The 17,623-nt window shown below is 49.2% G+C and overlaps 2 protein-coding genes across 9 annotated transcripts in view; one reads left to right on the top strand and one right to left on the bottom strand.

Annotated features, from left to right (window-relative positions):
• PGPEP1L (pyroglutamyl-peptidase I like) overlaps nucleotides 1-6,251 on the top strand; it is a 79,253-nt gene extending 73,002 nt beyond the window's left edge. For 2 of the 6 annotated variants that reach the window (XM_043921934.1, XM_043921935.1), the window contains exon 6: nucleotides 5,514-6,251. In XM_043921934.1, the coding sequence (XP_043777869.1) occupies nucleotides 5,514-5,764 (251 nt within the window). In that variant the 3' untranslated portion in view covers nucleotides 5,765-6,251. The remainder of the gene's footprint in view (nucleotides 1-5,513) is intronic. The other 4 variants (XM_043921939.1, XM_043921938.1, XM_043921936.1 and 1 more) reach the window with 4 other exon arrangements.
• A 3,567-nt stretch (nucleotides 6,252-9,818) lies between these two features.
• IGF1R (insulin like growth factor 1 receptor) overlaps nucleotides 9,819-17,623 on the bottom strand; it is a 301,102-nt gene continuing 293,297 nt past the window's right edge. For all 3 annotated transcript variants that reach the window (XM_043921449.1, XM_043921450.1, XM_043921451.1), the window contains one exon: nucleotides 9,819-17,006. In XM_043921449.1, the coding sequence (XP_043777384.1) occupies nucleotides 16,625-17,006 (382 nt within the window). In that variant the 3' untranslated portion in view covers nucleotides 9,819-16,624. The remainder of the gene's footprint in view (nucleotides 17,007-17,623) is intronic.

The raw sequence follows: 17,623 nt of genomic DNA, 5'->3' as shown, positions 1-17,623 counted from the left end.
CTCAGTCGTGTCTGACTCTTAGTGACCCCATGGACTGCAGCCCGCCAGGCTCCTCCGTCTATGGGATTCTCCAGGCAAGAGTACTGGAGTGCGGTTGCCATTGCCTTCTCCACAGGGCATTACTGTAAAATCCGTTTGCCAGCTTTGACCTGGCTGTGTGCCTCTGTATGAGGTGGGGGTCCCTCCCTTGACTTTGGAGGGGTGAGTGTTGAGGTTATTCTGGAGGCAGAAAGGGTTTGGTTCAACCACCTGTTTAAGGAGACTTCAGAAATTGGGAGTAGTGATGGATGTGATAAGCCATTGATATAGGGTCTCCTGTCTGTAATGTTGGGCCATGTGGGGCTAGTGGTAAAGAACTTGCCTACCAATGCAGGAGTACTATGAGATGCTGATTCAATCCCTGGGTCGGGAAGATGCCCTGGAGGAGGAAATGGCAACCCACTCCAGTATTCTTGCCTGGAAAACCCCATGGACAGAGAAGCCTGGCAGGCTACAGTCCATGGAGGTCATGAAGTGTCGGACACGACTTAAGTGACTTGGCACAGCACAGCCTGTAATACGGCCTGAAGTGCCCATTCAAAATGGCTTGAAGTGCAATAGCTTGAAGAGCAGCTGCCCATGATTGTTAACCATCCATTCCAGGTATTCTGGGCTTTTAAAACAGGCCCATCACAAAGCCTTTTCTCTTTCTTCTGGCGGGTATATGGGAGGTAAGAGTTAGGATCTGGGGGTAGCAATGGCAGTGGCCTTTGAAGTCTATCCCCGCCCTCTACAGTTTGTTTAGAAAAATAGGCCTCAACCTGAGTCAGAGGTCCCAGTTTTTGTGTATGCACCCCCAGGGAAGTTTCTCCTCCTTCAGGTGCATATGGATGGAAGGCGTGTCTCAGCTTGGGTAAAGCTAAGCTGGGGGCTCTCATGAGACGGTTTTTCAGCTCCAGGAATGCTCAGTCACAGAGTCAAGAGAGTCAAGGTCCTTCCCTTTTAATTGTTCATTTGAGGGCTTAGCAGTTAAGCCAGCACCAGGGACCCACACATGGCAGAGCCAGGCACCCCAGGAACCCTGGGGCTGTTTTCTCTTATGAGGAGCACCATCTGGCAAATCCACTCTTTCCTCTTCTTAGATACTGCCCTGTGTCCCTTTTCTGTTATTAAATCCTAAGCATTCTACCCGCTGGAGGGAGATTTGGGCTTTTTTCCTTTGAAACTTTATATCCTCTCTCTGCCAGATGATTTAAGGCGTTAACTTTGTTATGGTCAGAAAGCTCTTTGATGGGGCTGGCGATTAGAATTTCATCCACATATTGAAGGATAGTCCCCTGTTCTAATTCAAAGTCACTGAGATCCTCAGCTAAAACCTTTCTTAAAAGGGTGAGGGAGTTTTTAAATCCCTGGGGCGGAATCACCCAGCACAAATGGTATTTTCTCCTGTTGCTTAGATCCTGCCATTCAAATGCAAAAATGTACTGAGGTTACCAGGCTAAGGGCACACAAAAGAAGGTGTCTTTTAATCAAAATCTAGCTAAGTGCATGCTAAGTCACTTTAGTTGTGTCCGACTCTTGGGGACCCTATGGACTATAGCCCGCCAGGTTCTTCTGTTCAAGGGATTCTCCGGGCAAGAATACTGGAGTGGATTGCCATGCCCTTCAGGGGATCTTCCTGACCCAGGGATCGAACCCACTTCTCTTAACATCTCCTGCACTGAAGGCAGATTCTTTACCACCGGCACCACCTGGAATACCAGATGCTCTTGGGGTTTAGGGTAGAGAGTACGGTTTGAGGATTTGGCCTCACTGGGTGAATTTCTTCCCTGTCTGTATTTATAGCTTGGAGGTCATGAACAAGCTGTTATCTCTTGAGTTTTTTACTGGCAGAATAGGACTGTTGAAAGGGCACTGGCAGGGTCTAAGAAGCCCTTGTTTGAATAGACTTTCTATTATAGGCTTAATGCATGCTAGGGCTTCTTTGCTTCATGAGTATTCTTTTTATTTTTTGATTTTTGTCAAAGCTTGTTGTTGTTCAGTTGCTGAGTCCTGTCAGACTCTTTGCGACCCCATGGACTGCAGCACACCAGGCTTCCCTGTACTTCACTATCTTCCTGACTTTGCTCAAACTCATGTCCACTGAAATGTAGTAAGTTGCTTCAGTCATGTCTGACTCTTTGAGACACAATGGACTGTAGCCCACCAGTCTCCTCTGCCCATGGAATTCTCCAGGCAAGAATACTGGAGTGGGTTGCCATTTCCTCCTTTAAGGGATCTTCCCTGGTGGCTCAGAAGGTAAAGAATCTGCCTGCAATGCGGGAGACCCAGATTTGATCCCTGGATCGGGAAGATACCCTGGAGAAGGGCATAGCTACCCACTCCAGTATTCTTGCCTGGAGAATTTCATGAACAGAGGAGCCGGCAGACTGCAGTCCATGGGATGGCAAAGAGTCGGACATGACTGAGCAACTAACATTTTTCACTGTCATGTCCATTGAGTCAGCGATGCTGTCTAAACATCTCATCCTCTGCTGCCCTCTTCTCCTCCTGCCCTCAATCTTTCCCAGGAAAGAGAGATTTAAACTAGCCTCACATTTTTTCCCTTTTCTGGCTAAGCGCCATGAAAAATCCAACATAGGGGATCTCATCCCATTTCTTTTTTAACACTAGCAGTAGTGACCCAATTGAAAAATAATTTAGAGAGCCATTAGTTGGCCAGCTTTCTCCACCCACCAGTTTACACTGGAGCTGTGCAGTGTTAGCAAAGAAAATCAGCCGTCTCCTTGTTAGTGGGCACTACTCAAAGAGTTTACAGTTACGGAGACTGTACCTGAGCAGTATTCACTGGGATAGAGGCTGGGTTACCCATATCGAGGGGTCCTTGTTTCTAGTCTCTTTTCAGCTTCCCAGTGGCCTCTTCCTAGGGTTGGTGACCATGCGGATCCCACAGGGTTGGCCCACCCCAAGTGATTTGGGAGCTCTAACTGCAACCTGAAGCAGTCTTTGCAGGGGCTGGAAGGGGAGACACTGTACAAGAGGGTCTTAGCTAGAAAGCCCCTCTGAAATCAGTGACTCAGTGTGCCCAGACCCACTGTGAGGCTGTGGGAAATATCTGATGTAGGTGACTACTTTCAGCAAGCAGTTTCCAGAGACAGGGTGAAGCGGGAGTGGGAAAACATTCTCTAAGTCAGCGGGCCCCAACCTTTTTGGCACCAGAGACCAGTTCTGTGGAAGACAATTTTTCCACGGCTGGGGTGGGGGGAATAGTTTCAGAATGATTCAAGTGCATTACATTTATTGTGTACTTTATATTATTACTATACCAGCTCCACCTCAGATATTCAGGCATTAGATCCCAGAGGTTGGGGCCTCTGCTCTAAATCATATAAATTGCTCAGATAAAGATCCCATCCAGTTTGATCTTCTTGCCAGGAACCCGTCCAATCAGGTAACCAATTGTCTCATCACCCTCTCCCCTTACCAGGGGATTAGCTCAATTTAGACAACCAACCACCCAGTCTAGTCCTCTAGAAAGAGGTATGGCTTCAACCAGATGGCTCTACAACCAACCCTGGCTTTATTGGCTGAAGTGGGGTCAGCACCCGGCAGTTGGGTCAGTCAGTGAGTTCAGTCGCTCAGTTGTGTCCGACTCTTTGTGACCCCATGGACTGCAGGACGCCAGGCTTCCCTGTCTATCACCAACTCCTAGAGCTTACTCAAACTCATGTCCATTGAGTTGGTGATGCCATTCAACCATCTCATTCTCTGTCGTCCCCTTCTCCTCCTGCCCTCAATCTTTCCCAGCATCAGGGTCTTTTCCAATGAGTCAGTTCTTCGCATCATGTGGCCAAAGTATTGGAGTCTCAGCTTCAGCATCAGTCCTTCCAATGAATATTCAGGACCGATTTCCTTTAGGATGGACTTGTTGAATCTCCTTGCAGTCCAAGGGACTCTCAAGAGTCTTCTCCAACACCACAGTTCAAAAGCATCAATTCTTCGGTGCTCAGCTTTCTTTATAGTCCAACTCTCACATCCATACATGACTAGTGGAAAAACATAGCTTTGACTAGATGGACCTTTGTGGGCAAAGTAATGTGTCTGCTTTTTAATATGCTATCTAGGTTGGTCATAACTGTTCTTCCAAGGAGCAAGTGTCTTTTAACTTTGTGGCTGCAGTCACCATCTGCAGTGATTTTGGAACCCCACAAAATAAAGTCTGTCACTGTTTCCATTGTTTCCCCATCTGTTTGCCTTGAAGTGATGGGCCCGGATGCCATGATCTTCATTTTCTGTATGTTGAGTTTTAAGCCAACTTTTTCACTCTCCTCTTTCACCTTCTTTAAGAGGCTGTTTAGTTCCTCTTTTCTTTTTGTCATGAGGGTGGTGTCATCTGCATATCTGGGGTAGGCCAGGCTTCCCCAAATTGCTGTAGGCGTCATTGCTGTAGATATGCTGGGGCAGGGGGTGCTCCACTGATCCTCGGCTGCTTTTCCATCTCCAACTTAATTTATCTCCAGTGTCCCTCACTGGCCCAGAGGTCAAGAATTGGGGCACATGGTTCAGTTACTTAGCTGGCTTTGTTGGCCCTGGGTCAGTGAGTAAACCTGAATTAATGGACAGACTGTGCCCCAAGTTGAACCCCAAAATTCGTTACTGAATTAAGCTGTATGGACCTTGCTCGGACCCTCTCTGCCTGCGTTGGAGAGGTTTCTTTTTCCCACTTGGTTTCAAGCTTTGTTCAGCAGTAAAAGTATAGAGAAGCGGGAGCTAAGTTCATAGACCAACTTATCACCCACCTGGTAAGAGGGATTTAATTTTAAAAATAAAGACATAGGCAGGAGGAATGAGGCTGGTGAGGGGTGGCATATGCTTTAGTCTCCTGGGAAGGGTCGGGGTTTTTTCCAGGGAGTGGAGTGCCACACCCCTCCCCCCCCTCCCCCCCACCGCCCCGCCTTTTAATCCTTTTTTTGTTCCTTAGTGTCTGGTCATTTAGCTACAGTGTCATTTAATATGCTAATTTAGAAAAATCAAGGTATAATGAGCCCCAGGGTCTTTTGGTGGTCAAGTTTGTGGCCATCTTGGTCTTAGCTGGTTCCATCTAGTTGTTGTTGTTTTTATATATTCCTTGTGTATTTCTGGATCTTTTAACATAAGAATTTATGTTAACTCCTGCTAAAGGTGGGGATTGGAGGGTCGTGAGCAAAGACCTGAAGCAACTCTGACAGTAAAATGAGTCAAAGCAGACAAGAATGAGGAGGGTCTGCAGGCTGGGGAGAGAGCGTTTTGGACTCCTGGGGGTGGCAATCTGGTGCCTCCCAGGGATCAGCCATGTGCTGGACACGAGGCCTGGAGCCAGCCTCTCCATGGCTGTTTCCCAGCAGCAGGTTCTTTCTGAGGCAGAAGAACAAAGCCTGGGTCTCCTGGGTGGTGGGCCCCTGGTGCTTTGGAGCTGCGGCCCTGCCACTTTTGCTTGTGTTTAGCTGAGGTTCAGGCTGGTCCAAGGAGTAACCTGGCATTTTGTGTGGTTGTAGGTATGTCTGCGATTACGCCTACTACCTGTCTTTGCATCATGGAAATGGGTGCGCAGCGCTCATCCACGTTCCTCGGTTATCTCCTTGGCTGCCCGCCAGCCTGCTGGGAAAAGCCCTGCAAGTCATCATCCAGGAAATGCTGGAGGAGATTGAGAAGGCTCGGGCTCCAGACCTGGTTCACGGGAAACTCAGCCTTTGCAGTTCCAGCCAGGGAGAACCAACTGGGGGACTGCTCCTTTAGAGAGAATTAAATGTTTCAATCCTGTGAATAGAGTTCAACTGTGCTTTGAGAGGCTTTTTTAAAAAATTGCTTATAAAACAGTTTGCACAGAGGAAAAATGTTCTGAATTCGCTCAAGGAAATCACAAAGGGTTATTTTATTGTCAGAAGAAGGAAGAACACTCTGAAAGGCAGACATTTCATAGGGGATTAACTAGCTTCAGTTATGGTTTTCCTGACAATAAAATGAAGTGCTAGTAATGTCTTTTTCCCCTCTTAAAGTCTATGTCTCGGGCCTCTGTGATTCCCGATCGCTGGGACCTCTGCTTCGTTCCCCAGAGCCCCATGTGGTGGGATGACCTGTAACTGGCCGACCTTGGGAAAACAGGTGCAGCCACCACTGCGGGTGCCCCACGCTGGTCGTCTGAGCCTGTGCATCCAGGTGCTGCAAGCGCCCTCTGAGCCACCGAGTCTCTAGTGTTTGGGCTTTTTCTAACTTCATAAAAAAATGTTATAAAATATACATAACATGAAATTCATCATTTTAACCATTTTGTAGTGCTCAGTGGAAATATGTACATTGACTTGGGCAACCCTTGCCACCATCATCACCCCAAACTGAAACTCCACACTCATTAAGCATTATCTTCTCCCTTCTCCCTGTGGCCCTTGACATCCACCATTCTACCCTCCCTCTCTGAATCTGACACTCTGCTGCTGCTGCTAAGTCGCATCAGTCGTGTCTGACTCTGTGCGACCCCATAGACGGCAGCCCACCAAGGCTCTCCCGTCCCTGGGATTCTCCAGGCAAGAACACTGGAGTGGGTTGTCATTTCCTTCTCCAGTGCAGGAAAGTGAAAAGGGAAAGTGAAGTCGCTCAGTTGTGTCCGACTCCTAGCGACCCCATGGACTGCACCCCCCCAGGCTCTTCCGTCTATGGGATTCTCCAGGCAAGAGTACTGGAGTGGGGTGCCATTGCCTTCTCCAATCTGTCACTCTGGACACCTCATATTAATGGAACTTTTGTCCGTTTGTGACTGGCTCATTTCACTTAGCAAAATATCTTCAAGGTTGATCCATGTGGCATGCATCAGAATTTCCTTCCTTTAAGGCTGAGGCTTCCCTGGTGGCTCAGAGGTTAAAGCATCTGCCTGCAGTGTAGGAGACCCGGGTTCGATCCCTGAGTCAGCAAGATCCCCTGGAGAAGGAAATGGCAACCCACTCCAGTATTCTTGCCTGGAGAATCCCATGGAAGGAGGAGCCTGGTAGGCTACAGTCCATGGGGTCACAAAGAGTCAGACACGACTGAGCAACTTAACTCACTCACTCAATGCCCCATTGTATATATAGACTACATTTTGTTTATCCATTCACCTTTCGATGGACACTGGGTTGCTTCCACCTTTTGGCTGTTGTGAAAATACTACTGCTATGAACACTGGTGTGCAAATATCTCTTAGAATCCTGGTTTAGTTGTGTGTGTGTGTGTATATGCATGTGTGACAATACCTAGTGGGATTGCTGGATCATATGGTAATTCTGAGTTTACTTTTTTGGAGGTGCTGCTATACCGCTTCTCATGGTAGCCATGCCATGTAACATTCCCCCCGTAGTGTCTGGCCCCAAAACAAAGGTTAATAGCTGGGTTTAGCTCTTCTACCATGGACAGTATTTTCCTGCCTTTTAAAAAACAGAACCTCCCCTTTACATCTTTCATTTTGCTTTATGGCACTGTGCCAAGCTGCTCACAGCAAGGTTTTACTTTTCCAGTGTGTTCTAGGGGCAGCTTTCCATTGGAACCCCTTTGGCCATATTATATTTTGGAGGAAGAGCTGAGCTCAGGGAAATTTCTTGTTGTGTTGGTGTGCTCACACTGTAATTTTCTACTTAATTTCATTTAAAGAAAGATCATCACTTAATGCCCAGATTTATTCAGTGTAAGAAAAAGCAGCTGTACCTTAGTAACAAAGGAACTGGGCCAAGGAACGCACTTTACCATTAGCCCTCCAGCACACTCGTGTGTTTGCAATAGATTCTACAGGACCCCTTTGCAAATGGAACGGGCTCACTTGACATAGAACAGATCAAAGTCCTACTGTAGCAGATCAAAGGCCGCAGGAGGGGCGGGGTGGTCTGGACACCAATCACAGGGCTGGCTGCACGGCTGTTAATGAGGAGAGCCTTCTGCAACTGTAGGCAACCACCTGCTACCCAGAGCCCTGGGCCACTCCCCCCACCCCGCCTTATTTTAAGCTCATCTCAGGACAGTGGCACCAGGCCTCCCCTGGGACCCAGCCCCAGTGTTATTTCAGATTGTAAAATGCGTGTGGCTTGGCGCCAAGCAGACGTTTAGATGTCATCAGTCAGAGGCCCAGAGCTCTTGATGAACACCCGTCATCTCCCACCCCCTGTGGCCTCCAGGGTTCTTGCGGGAGCAGCCAGAGACCTGCTCAGCTTGTGGTCTAAGTGGCCTGCCATCCCCCCAATACATACTGGGGTCTCTTTAGTTACAGCTGAGGTGCGGGCAGTTCTGAGACGGTTTGAAAGCTGACACAGCTTCAAAAGGCTCAGCCCTGGGTCGGTCATTTAACAGCTGTGGGGTCTTGGACGTGTCTGCGAGTTTTCTCATCTATAAAACAGAGGAATAGAAATCTTTCCTTTGCAGAGTTACTGTGAAGACCTGGTGAGAGAACGGATGTGAGCGTCCGTCAGTGGTGAGAGCGCGCTGCGTGTGGGCTCATAGCCGGACCTGAGAGTGTGGATACAGTAGTTCTGCAGGACTGTGGGCTGGAGCAGGGGCGCGGTGGGGAGGGTCTCGCACATTTCAGCCCCAGCACCTTCATCCTCAGGAGACCCTGCTGCTCCCCTGGCTGAGGACAGGCGCAGACTGCGCCTCTGCAGCCTGGAGGCGCAGCGCCACCTGCCCGGGGTGGTAGGAATCTGGGCTCCTTCCAGAGGTGAGATGCCCACCCGAGCCGCACGTTGAGCCTGCTGTGAGTCACGGGTCCTCTAGTGAAGGTCTCCCGGGTGCCAGGCCCTCCGTGACCATGGGAAGCAAAACTCCAGGGCAACACCAAGAGTTGAGAGTCCCCTGTTTCTTGTTTTTAGGTCCAAGTCCCTGACACCAGGTCGTAAGCAAGCACAGCCTTTCATTTACTTGCACTGCCTACACCTGGCTAGTTAGCCCCCTTTGTCCAGTAGCCTGATTTTACTACTGATGTATAACGTCCCATGATCAAAGTCTAATAAATGATCAGCTTGTCTTCCGATGTGTAAGGTTTGACTCTAGAAAATGTACAGCTTGTTTCCTTAGAACATGTCTTCACACTTCCCACCATGACATTTCCTCTGGCAAAGAAAATGACCCTTGGATTTGCAGTCTCTGCGTCAGGGATTCGCAGGTGGAGCTAATGGTAAAGAACCCACCTGCCCGTGCTGGAGACGGAAGAGATGTGGGTTTAGTCCTTGGATCCGGAAGATCCCCTGGAGGTGGGCATGACGACACACTCCAGGATTCTTGCCTGGAGAACCCCGTGGACAGAGGAGCCTGGTGTCTACAGTCCCTAGAGTCGCACAGAGTCGGACAGGCCTGAAGCAACTTCACACAACATACTGGGGTAGGCCAGGATCATCGGCTGAAAAGCAACTAACACGTCTCTGCAGCACCAGTGAGCTGTGAGCACCCTGTGTGCGTGTCCGAGGCCTTGCCTGTACCCCCTGAGGAGGTGTGCGGGCCGTGAGGGACCAACGAGGACATCAAAGTGTGAAGAAAGTCCTTTGCCCCAGAATCGCCCAGACGAAACCTGCCCTGGACTGACTTTTGTCTATGGAAAAGCCTACACAGCAGTCAAAAATCCAGTACAGGTGTCTATATTTTATAGAAATTCAAAATTTTTTCTGGCTGACCTAATGGAGAGACTAGCTTTCCTGTTCACCCATAATTCGCATGCCGAGAAGGTTCAGCTGTCAGAAACGGGGTGAAGCCTTCACACAGAACACACACACCACCCGTAGCTCAGCTTCCCTGCTCAGAAGTGTGGTGATTCTTCCAGAAGGGGTGGGGAGGGGCAAAATCAGAGACCAACATGCATACAGAATTCTTTTATTTAACTTAAACCATGTAGTACTTTAACTACTAGAAAAAAGCAGAGTAAGAGAAACTAAAGTTGCCTTAGCTTCAGCCATTCAAAATAGACAAAGTTTCTTTTTTTCGGTAATGTAAAGAATCCAGAGTATATCGCAATAACAGGAATAAATTCTTACAACAGAATATACAAAAAAACATTTTGAAATTTTCTTCATCTACTGATTTTTTTATATAAACAGAGGAATTTTTTAGGAATAATTTATACACAGAAAGTCATTTTATGTAACAAATTGGCCATGTTATTACCTTTTTTTAATTTTTTTACCTTTTTTTTTAAAAACTTTTTTTTAAACAAGAAAACTCAGAAAATGCATTATTTGTGATGCATCCATTCCATCGTGCCTTCTGGTTTGATTTTTTTTTTTTTTTGTCCCAGAGGTAGACAAACTCTGGCAAAACCCCCAACCTCAACCTCACTGGCTTAGAAAGCAGACAGGTGTCTTTGCCAAGCATCCGTCACCTGTGGTTGTGTCTGCGCAACACCAAACATCCAAAGGAAAAGTGCAAACAAAACCCAAATTGTTTCTGGACCTTTCTCCCATGTAGCACAAAACACCCAGGTGTTTCCAGTGGTGGGGATTTTGTGGAGCTGTGTTGATATGGCCAATAACCCACTGAGAGCAGGAAGAAACGAGTCAAACTTAAAAAAGATCTTGAATGTGTGTCGTTTTTATTACAAAGTTTGTTTTCTATTGAAAAACATCTATGTTCGGTGTTCTGCCTCAAATAAAAACAGGGTCTCTTCTTTGTCATAGCAAAGCATTAATCATAATATGAGGCATGGAAGCAAATGGCCTGCGTGCGCCAGAATTATCATCTTTCTGCGGCAGTCTGTGTGCTGTGCTCATTGTGAAAACCAGGAGCCATGCGATGGAGTCCTTCCATCTCGGGGCACCGCCTAAAAGTACAGCTACCAGCCAGCCCAACGGTGTGGACGGTGCCGCGGCACTGCGGGGCTGCAACACCTCTGCGATTTGCTTGGCCAGTGAGGTTCTTTCAGTCTGTTAAAGTAGCTACACTCCAAAGGGAAATGAGCAGTAAAAGATGATCCCCCTACCCAACCAGAGGGTTCTGGAAGACCAAGATACTGAAGATACAGAACTACTTCTTAAATCATCATTCCTTTGTTATAAACTAGGGCACAAAGCAAGGGGGGAAAGAGGGTGAACCACGGCTTGGGTCAGGGAAAAATCCTTTTTTTGGCATCTTGTAAAGCTAGCTAGTAAACAGGTGTCCTAAAAAAATGGATCACAAATACACATTTGCACACAGAGAGAAAAAAAGTGTCTTTAAATTATTCTCAGCAATTATAAACTACAAACATTTTATAAAATTATTCTATGTTCTTACAAAAATGCAATGAAACATTGAATTAGTTCTTGTAAACCAGATCTTCGTCAACTGACTACCCGTAATCTACTGGACTTAAGAGCCCTATTGAAAATGCTAATGAGTGACTAATTACAATGATGTTTACCAGAAAGATGTGGACACACACAAACGTGGACATACAGATGAGTGATCATTATGTTCTTGCATAAACAAAATAAAACAAAACCCTAAAGTCATGCCCCAGAACTGACAACTGACGGGTGCGATGCAGTTCGTGTTCTTGAACAATTTGACTGAACTCCGCAGTAACAGTTTCCAAAGTAGGATGTTATTTTTTATCTCTTGACACCAAATGCCCATGGATGACTGTTGAGCCTTGATGTGGTCTGATACCTTCTGAAACCATCAAGTTCCAAGCACAGCCCACACTTCTTCCAAGCCCTGTACCTTCCTTCCAAGCCCTGTACCTTCTGCTCATGCTTTCCTCTGTCCATGTCATTCACGATCCCAGTTACAATGGTTTCCTGCCACCTCCTCATTCCACCATCAAGGAGTGTTCATCTGCTTTTTCTCTAAATGACCAACTAGTCATCTAAGCTGGAGGCCAAAAATGAAACCCTCTGGCCTGTCCAAGGTCTGTATCTTCAGCATCTCTCGCAACAGAGGTTCAATCTAAGCAACATCCTCTCTTGAAGTTCTCATTTGTACCACCCACTATGTCAGAGTGGAGTTAAGAGTTTGATTTTCATCACTGGTTCTTAAAGAGTGGATCTCTGGGCCATGTCTCCCAATGCTGCTTAGCCCAGGAAATGGAAACACAGCCAACAAACACAAAAGTAATATTAACAAAAGAACAAACCCCAAACCTTAAATGCATTACTGGGACTGCTGGAATGGGCCAAGGCATCCCATGGAGCTTTACTGTCAACTGGAGGGTGCCTGTGTTCTGGGAAGAGTCGCCTTTGACACTGTCTGGCCGGAGGACCCAACAGTAACAGCTGAGGACCTTGGACCAAGTATCCTAGCCTTCTCACCGCTCTGAGCTACGTGTGACCTTGTCGGAACAGCGGCCTGTATCCCGTACAGCCACCTGCCAGCAGAGGTGGGCTGCTGAGAAAGAGGCTTCCGTGGAACGAACTGGCCTAGAATTTGGCGTCATACTTGGCTCTGACATCTGTTACCCAACTGAAAACATACCACTTCATGCCAAGCATTTTTCCATTGAGTAGTTCCACAATAACCATTCTTTTTTTTCTCTATTATTGAAATGTTGTTCCAAGTCATAAGAAACAGGCTGGAAGGAAAGGCCAGTGTTGGCCATGAACATGGTCTTCTATCTTCCAAGGAGGAAGCTCATTCCAACTGTGTCAAATGTCAGGACATCCTCTAAGGGAGTCCTGGGGTGGTCTGGGTCTCACCCAGCTGCAGTTCAACAACGTCTCCAGAATACACCAGCTCCTGCTGCCTCAGGGAAGGGCTGTGTGTGATCAGGTTTTAATGCTCACATCAATTCAATGATGTGCCTCAGTGGTTCACGTCACGTCAAGCAGTGCAAGCTGCTGTCAGAAGGAGGCTGCATGGAGAATGCCACAACTCAGCTTAAGTTATTTGGAGCATACAAAGGAGGAAGCCAAGAAGAGGTGGGAAATGAGCGTAAAATTAGGCTAGAACTGTGGACAGATGATGCCTTGGTATAGTTAAGGTGGGTGGTTTGGTCCAGTAAAATGACTGCACCATCACACAAGCAAAAAATTCTCTTTTATTTAAGTGTTTCTGAAGCATTTGTTATGATGGGCGCTATACTGTTAAGTGTTTTCTCTCTACTTAAAGGAAAACCACCTACATAAAACAAAAAGTGACACCAACAACTCGGACAGTTTAAACGAAACCCTTATAACCAGCTGAATGATCTGTAGAAATCCAGTTGTGGAAACCGGTAGGTATGTGCAAAACGGAGGAGAGGCCACTATTCCACGGGGGCACCTACAGTGTGGAAGCGGGAAACCCTGATCAGACACTACTTCTCAATGACCTTAAAGATGCCAGGGGACTTGGGGAATGAGAGGGGTGTTCCCGCAGGAGAGGAGCTCCTGAGCACAGCGGCAGTCCTGGGAGCAGAAAGGAGCCGCCACACTTGGGGCGATTCCTCCACCCCCACCCCCCACTGCATTTCCCAGATGAAACGCCAGTGCCTGTGAGAGCAGCTGCTGGAGGGGGCGCCGGCCGCCGGTGAGCAGCGGGAGCGGGGGGAGGAGGCACTGCCCCTTCCAGCCCAAAGGTTTGGTACGTCTTTGTTTGCCCCTGGGAAGGAGGTGAGGGCCAGGTGGAGAGAACAGCCTGGACAGGGAGGCGGGGACTCTTCTCCGAACGTCCTACCTGGGGCTGGCCACCACCAGGTCGGGAAGCCGCAGTAGGAGGCGCTCGCCGGCTCTTGGAGCCCACGTGGCCGCAGGGGGGCTGAGTTGACCCGGCTGGGGGCCCAGCGGCCACCCCGCGGCCACAGGGGGAGGTGGGGGCCCTGGCTCGGCCTGGTCCCCAGACTGGAAATCACTGCCCCTCCCCCCAGTCTGCACCGAGTAGCTGGTTTCCAAGACAACCTGCCGGGACCCTCCCCGCCTCTCGGGAAACTGAGTCAGGGGGAGAACAGGAGCGGCGCCAAACGAGCCGCCGCAGAGGAAGGCGAGTGGGGAGGTGAGCTCCCGCTGCTGTGACCCCGGGGCACAGGCTGGCCTCGCCCCGCGTCCCTGGTGTGTGCGGCCTGTGGTGTGCATGAGGTTACCAGTATCAACGGCATATTGTCAGGTGCTGAGAAATGTGAGATGTACTCCTTTTATATATACACATATAAAAAATAAGAGTGAGGTAGATAAATGCTTGGGAAAAAAACAAAAACAAAAAACCCTAAACTGTCCTGTCTTACACACACGCACGCACACACACACAAACCCTTTTCTCAGTATTTAAATTCGTAAGGGGGCTTCTCTACAGTGATTGAAACTGGTATCACAAAATAAATTAGAACTCCTACATATAATACCCTAATTTTTTCTTTTTGTCATCTTTTTTTTTTAAGGGAAAAACTATGGGACAGACTAGAGGAAATAGTGGGACTGAAACTACTGACAAGCAAAAAAGCACTACCAACTTCCTTTTCTGTGTGTAATCTCCAGTCGCAACTAGCAATCATCACACTGTACCGCTTTGTTCTTGCTCATAATTTAAACATTTCCATCCCAGAAGCAACTCTTGTGCCGTCATCACTCTGGTGAGAAGTGCTAAGAGCTAAACAAAACGAGACCCCGGGCTCCGAGCGCTCGGCTTGCTGGCCGGGGAACGACTGCCCTGGGCCAGGCCCCCGGCCCCCCGCCCCGCGGCGCCCGCTGTCCCGACCTGCCGGGGGGCTGCCAGCGGCTCCGTGAGGACACCAACCCTGCGCCCCACTCCCCATGGGCGCCGGGGGAGCCCCCGGGGCGTCTCTGGTAGGTCCGGTCGGGGGCGGGGTGGCGGCGGGAGGCCGTAGACGGGCCCGCTGGAGCGCGCGCCGCTGCACCCCTGGACTCAGCAGCTGTGTTCCGTGGGATGGAAGGATTAAATAGCCATTAAAAAAAAAATAGTAATCCAAATGCCTAGTGTCTGCAGTTAAAACTGCTGTTGTACCCAAGAATTAAAAAAATAGATATATGTGTGTCACAACTGAAACAAAGGCAAGGGAAAGAGAAGCTGAGACTTGTCAACAATGGTACCAACACTGAACAAGGATGTGCGATATATCTAACCTTTTTTTTCTGACCTGAGTTTGTATCATGTCTTGCACTGTAACAGACTCAGACGCTGTGTGAGGGCAGGCTGGGGAGAGAGGCTCGGGGCAGGCACCCACCTTCTCTCCGAGCCCCCCTCACCAGCCTCGTGCCCACAGAGCCTACGGGTTAGAACAGAACTAACGGGGCAAGGGGAGCCGGGAGGGCTATGTATTTATAAAAAGGCATCAAACAGTTCATGGCAAATTATGTTATATAAGTATCAATTACTGGGAAGAGAGGAAGAAAGTCACGCACTCTAGTACAAAGCATAAGAAGTTTCTTGGAGTGAGCAGAGAGGGAAGAGGGTAGACCTGAAAGTTTTCATAGATTAAATCCACAAAGATAAAGAACAAAAAAAATAGCAGCTTTTTTTTTTTTTTCTGTACAGACGTATAGATGAATATCTGAACCGTAAAAAAGTTATAAAAGTGACATTAAAGACGATGTGTATGCAAATGTTTCATGGTCTAACATAGAACTGTAAGACCCACGAAGAAGTCCTAGTAACAGAGAAAATGTCAACAAAGCTTAGAATGCTTGAATCCATTTACTGCTTTTCTTCGCACTGTTGTGGTGTTGGAATTGCTTTCCTTGCAAACCTGCATGAACAGCTGGGCTGAGTCCCTGGCAACCCCTTCCCATCTGTGTCCTTGGGGGCTGGGCGGGGGCAGGAGACGGGCACATGGATGACCTTTACTCAGAGCCTGTCGTCCAGGCTCCCGACAGGGCCTGTTTCCTCCAGGATTCCTGGGGGGCTAGAAGGTGGGGGTGCAGAAAGGGGGGGGGTGGGGAGGCCAGGCCGGCTCCTCCCCATCCTGAGAGCGACTCTCATTCTGTCCAGTGCCCCCAAATAATAACCTCGTCAGAAGCCAATGGACCTGTGTGAACGCGAGACTCGGAACACTGGGGACGACCAGGTGCAGGGCGTCAGGAGCGCGGCCCTTAACGAGTGACTAGCTCCCGGCTCGCCCAGGTCTCTGGAAACGAGAGAATGGTGGGGGGCGCTGAAGGGGAAACGTTGGGGTTTTGGCAGAATTTGGCAGCGTTAACAATGGTCACAACCTTGGGTGAACGATGGCCCTTTGTAAATTTCGTATGTCCCTAAAAATGTTAAAGACAGTTTAAAAAATCCCGTCTCAACGTGTTTTTTATAAAGACCTACGGTGACCCGGCAGGTGTGTTCAGGGCAACGTGGGGCCGCAGATGGGCAGCCCTGGCTTCGATCTGATGCAGAGGGCATCCCGCCTGGGCTTGCGGCAGATGTGTTTCCACCATGAAGCAGAAAGAAAGAGAAAGGTGTGGAGAAAGAGAGAGAGAGAGAGACAGGGAGAGAGAGGAGACTTGGTTCTCAAGTGTTGCTATTAAGTGTTGTCATTAAGGTTCTTAAAGGCCCGTGTCAGTTAAGGGTTTGTGTAGGGAAATAAAAAGCGGCTTGCATATTGAGAAAAGGAACATCCCAAATGTGTTTACTGCAGAGAAGCCGTCTCCTGTGGGCAGCCATGGCAGTTCTGAAGATCCACTGAGGTACAGGAAGCTGTGAATAGATTGTGAACACTCTCCCCACCCCCGCCGCCGCGCGCGCGCGTTACTGTGTGCACGGCCGGGATCCGGGATCAGCAGGTCGAGGACTGGGGCAGGGGCAGGGCGCGCTCGTTCTTGCGGCCCCCGTTCATGTGCGCGTAGGGCTGCCTCTCATCGAAGCTGGCCCGTAGGACCAGCACGCCCGGGCCCGGGCCGTTCTCGGCCTTGTGTCCTGAGTGTCTGTCGGGCAGCGGCAGGGAGGCCGCGGAGGCCGAGGGATCCAGCGGCACACTCTCCATGTTCTCGGGCTCCAGGTCCAGCTCCTCCGGCTCCGGGGGCTTGTTCTCCTCGCTGTAGTAGAAGGAGACCTCCCGGAAGCCCGCCTCCATCTCGTCCTTGACGCTGCTGATGATCTCCAGGAACGAAGGCCGCATTTTGGGGTTGTATTGCCAGCACATGCGCATCAGCTCAAACCTGCGGGGAGACGGCAGAGGTGGGCCCCGCCCGGAGGGCGCCGGGCCAGGAGCCCCGCCACACCGGGCGCAGCGAGCACGCGCAGGCTGTGTCAGGCCAGCAGCCTGTCTCTCTCCGACACAGGAGAGTCTCTACTCTGTCTCTCTCTGACAGAGGTGAGGATCTACTCTGTCTCTCTCTGACAGAGGGGAGGATCTACTCTGTCTCTCTCTGACACGGGAGAGTCTCTACTCTCTCTCTCTGACAGAGGTGAGGATCTACTCTGTCTCTCTCTGACAGAGGGGAGGATCTACTCTGTCTCTCTCTGACAGAGGGGAGGATCTACTCTGTCTCTGACAGAGGTGAGGATCTACTCTGTCTCTCTCTGACACGGGAGAGTCTCTACTCTCTCTCTCTGACAGAGGTGAGGATCTACTCTGTCTCTCTCTGACACGGGAGAGTCTCTACTCTCTCTCTCTGACAGAGGGGAGGATCTACTCTGTCTCTCTCTGACAGAGGTGAGGATCTACTCTGTCTCTGACAGAGGTGAGGATCTACTCTGTCTCTCTCTGACAGAGGGGAGGATCTACTCTGTCTCTCTCTGACACGGGAGAGTCTCTACTCTCTCTCTCTGACAG

The sequence above is a fragment of the Cervus elaphus genome, chromosome 13, assembly GCF_910594005.1.
Source record: "Cervus elaphus chromosome 13, mCerEla1.1, whole genome shotgun sequence".
In the NCBI taxonomy this organism is placed as follows: domain Eukaryota; kingdom Metazoa; phylum Chordata; class Mammalia; order Artiodactyla; family Cervidae; genus Cervus; species Cervus elaphus.
Note: the sequence above shows the minus strand (reverse complement) of the source record. Positions and strands in the feature narration are given on the sequence as shown.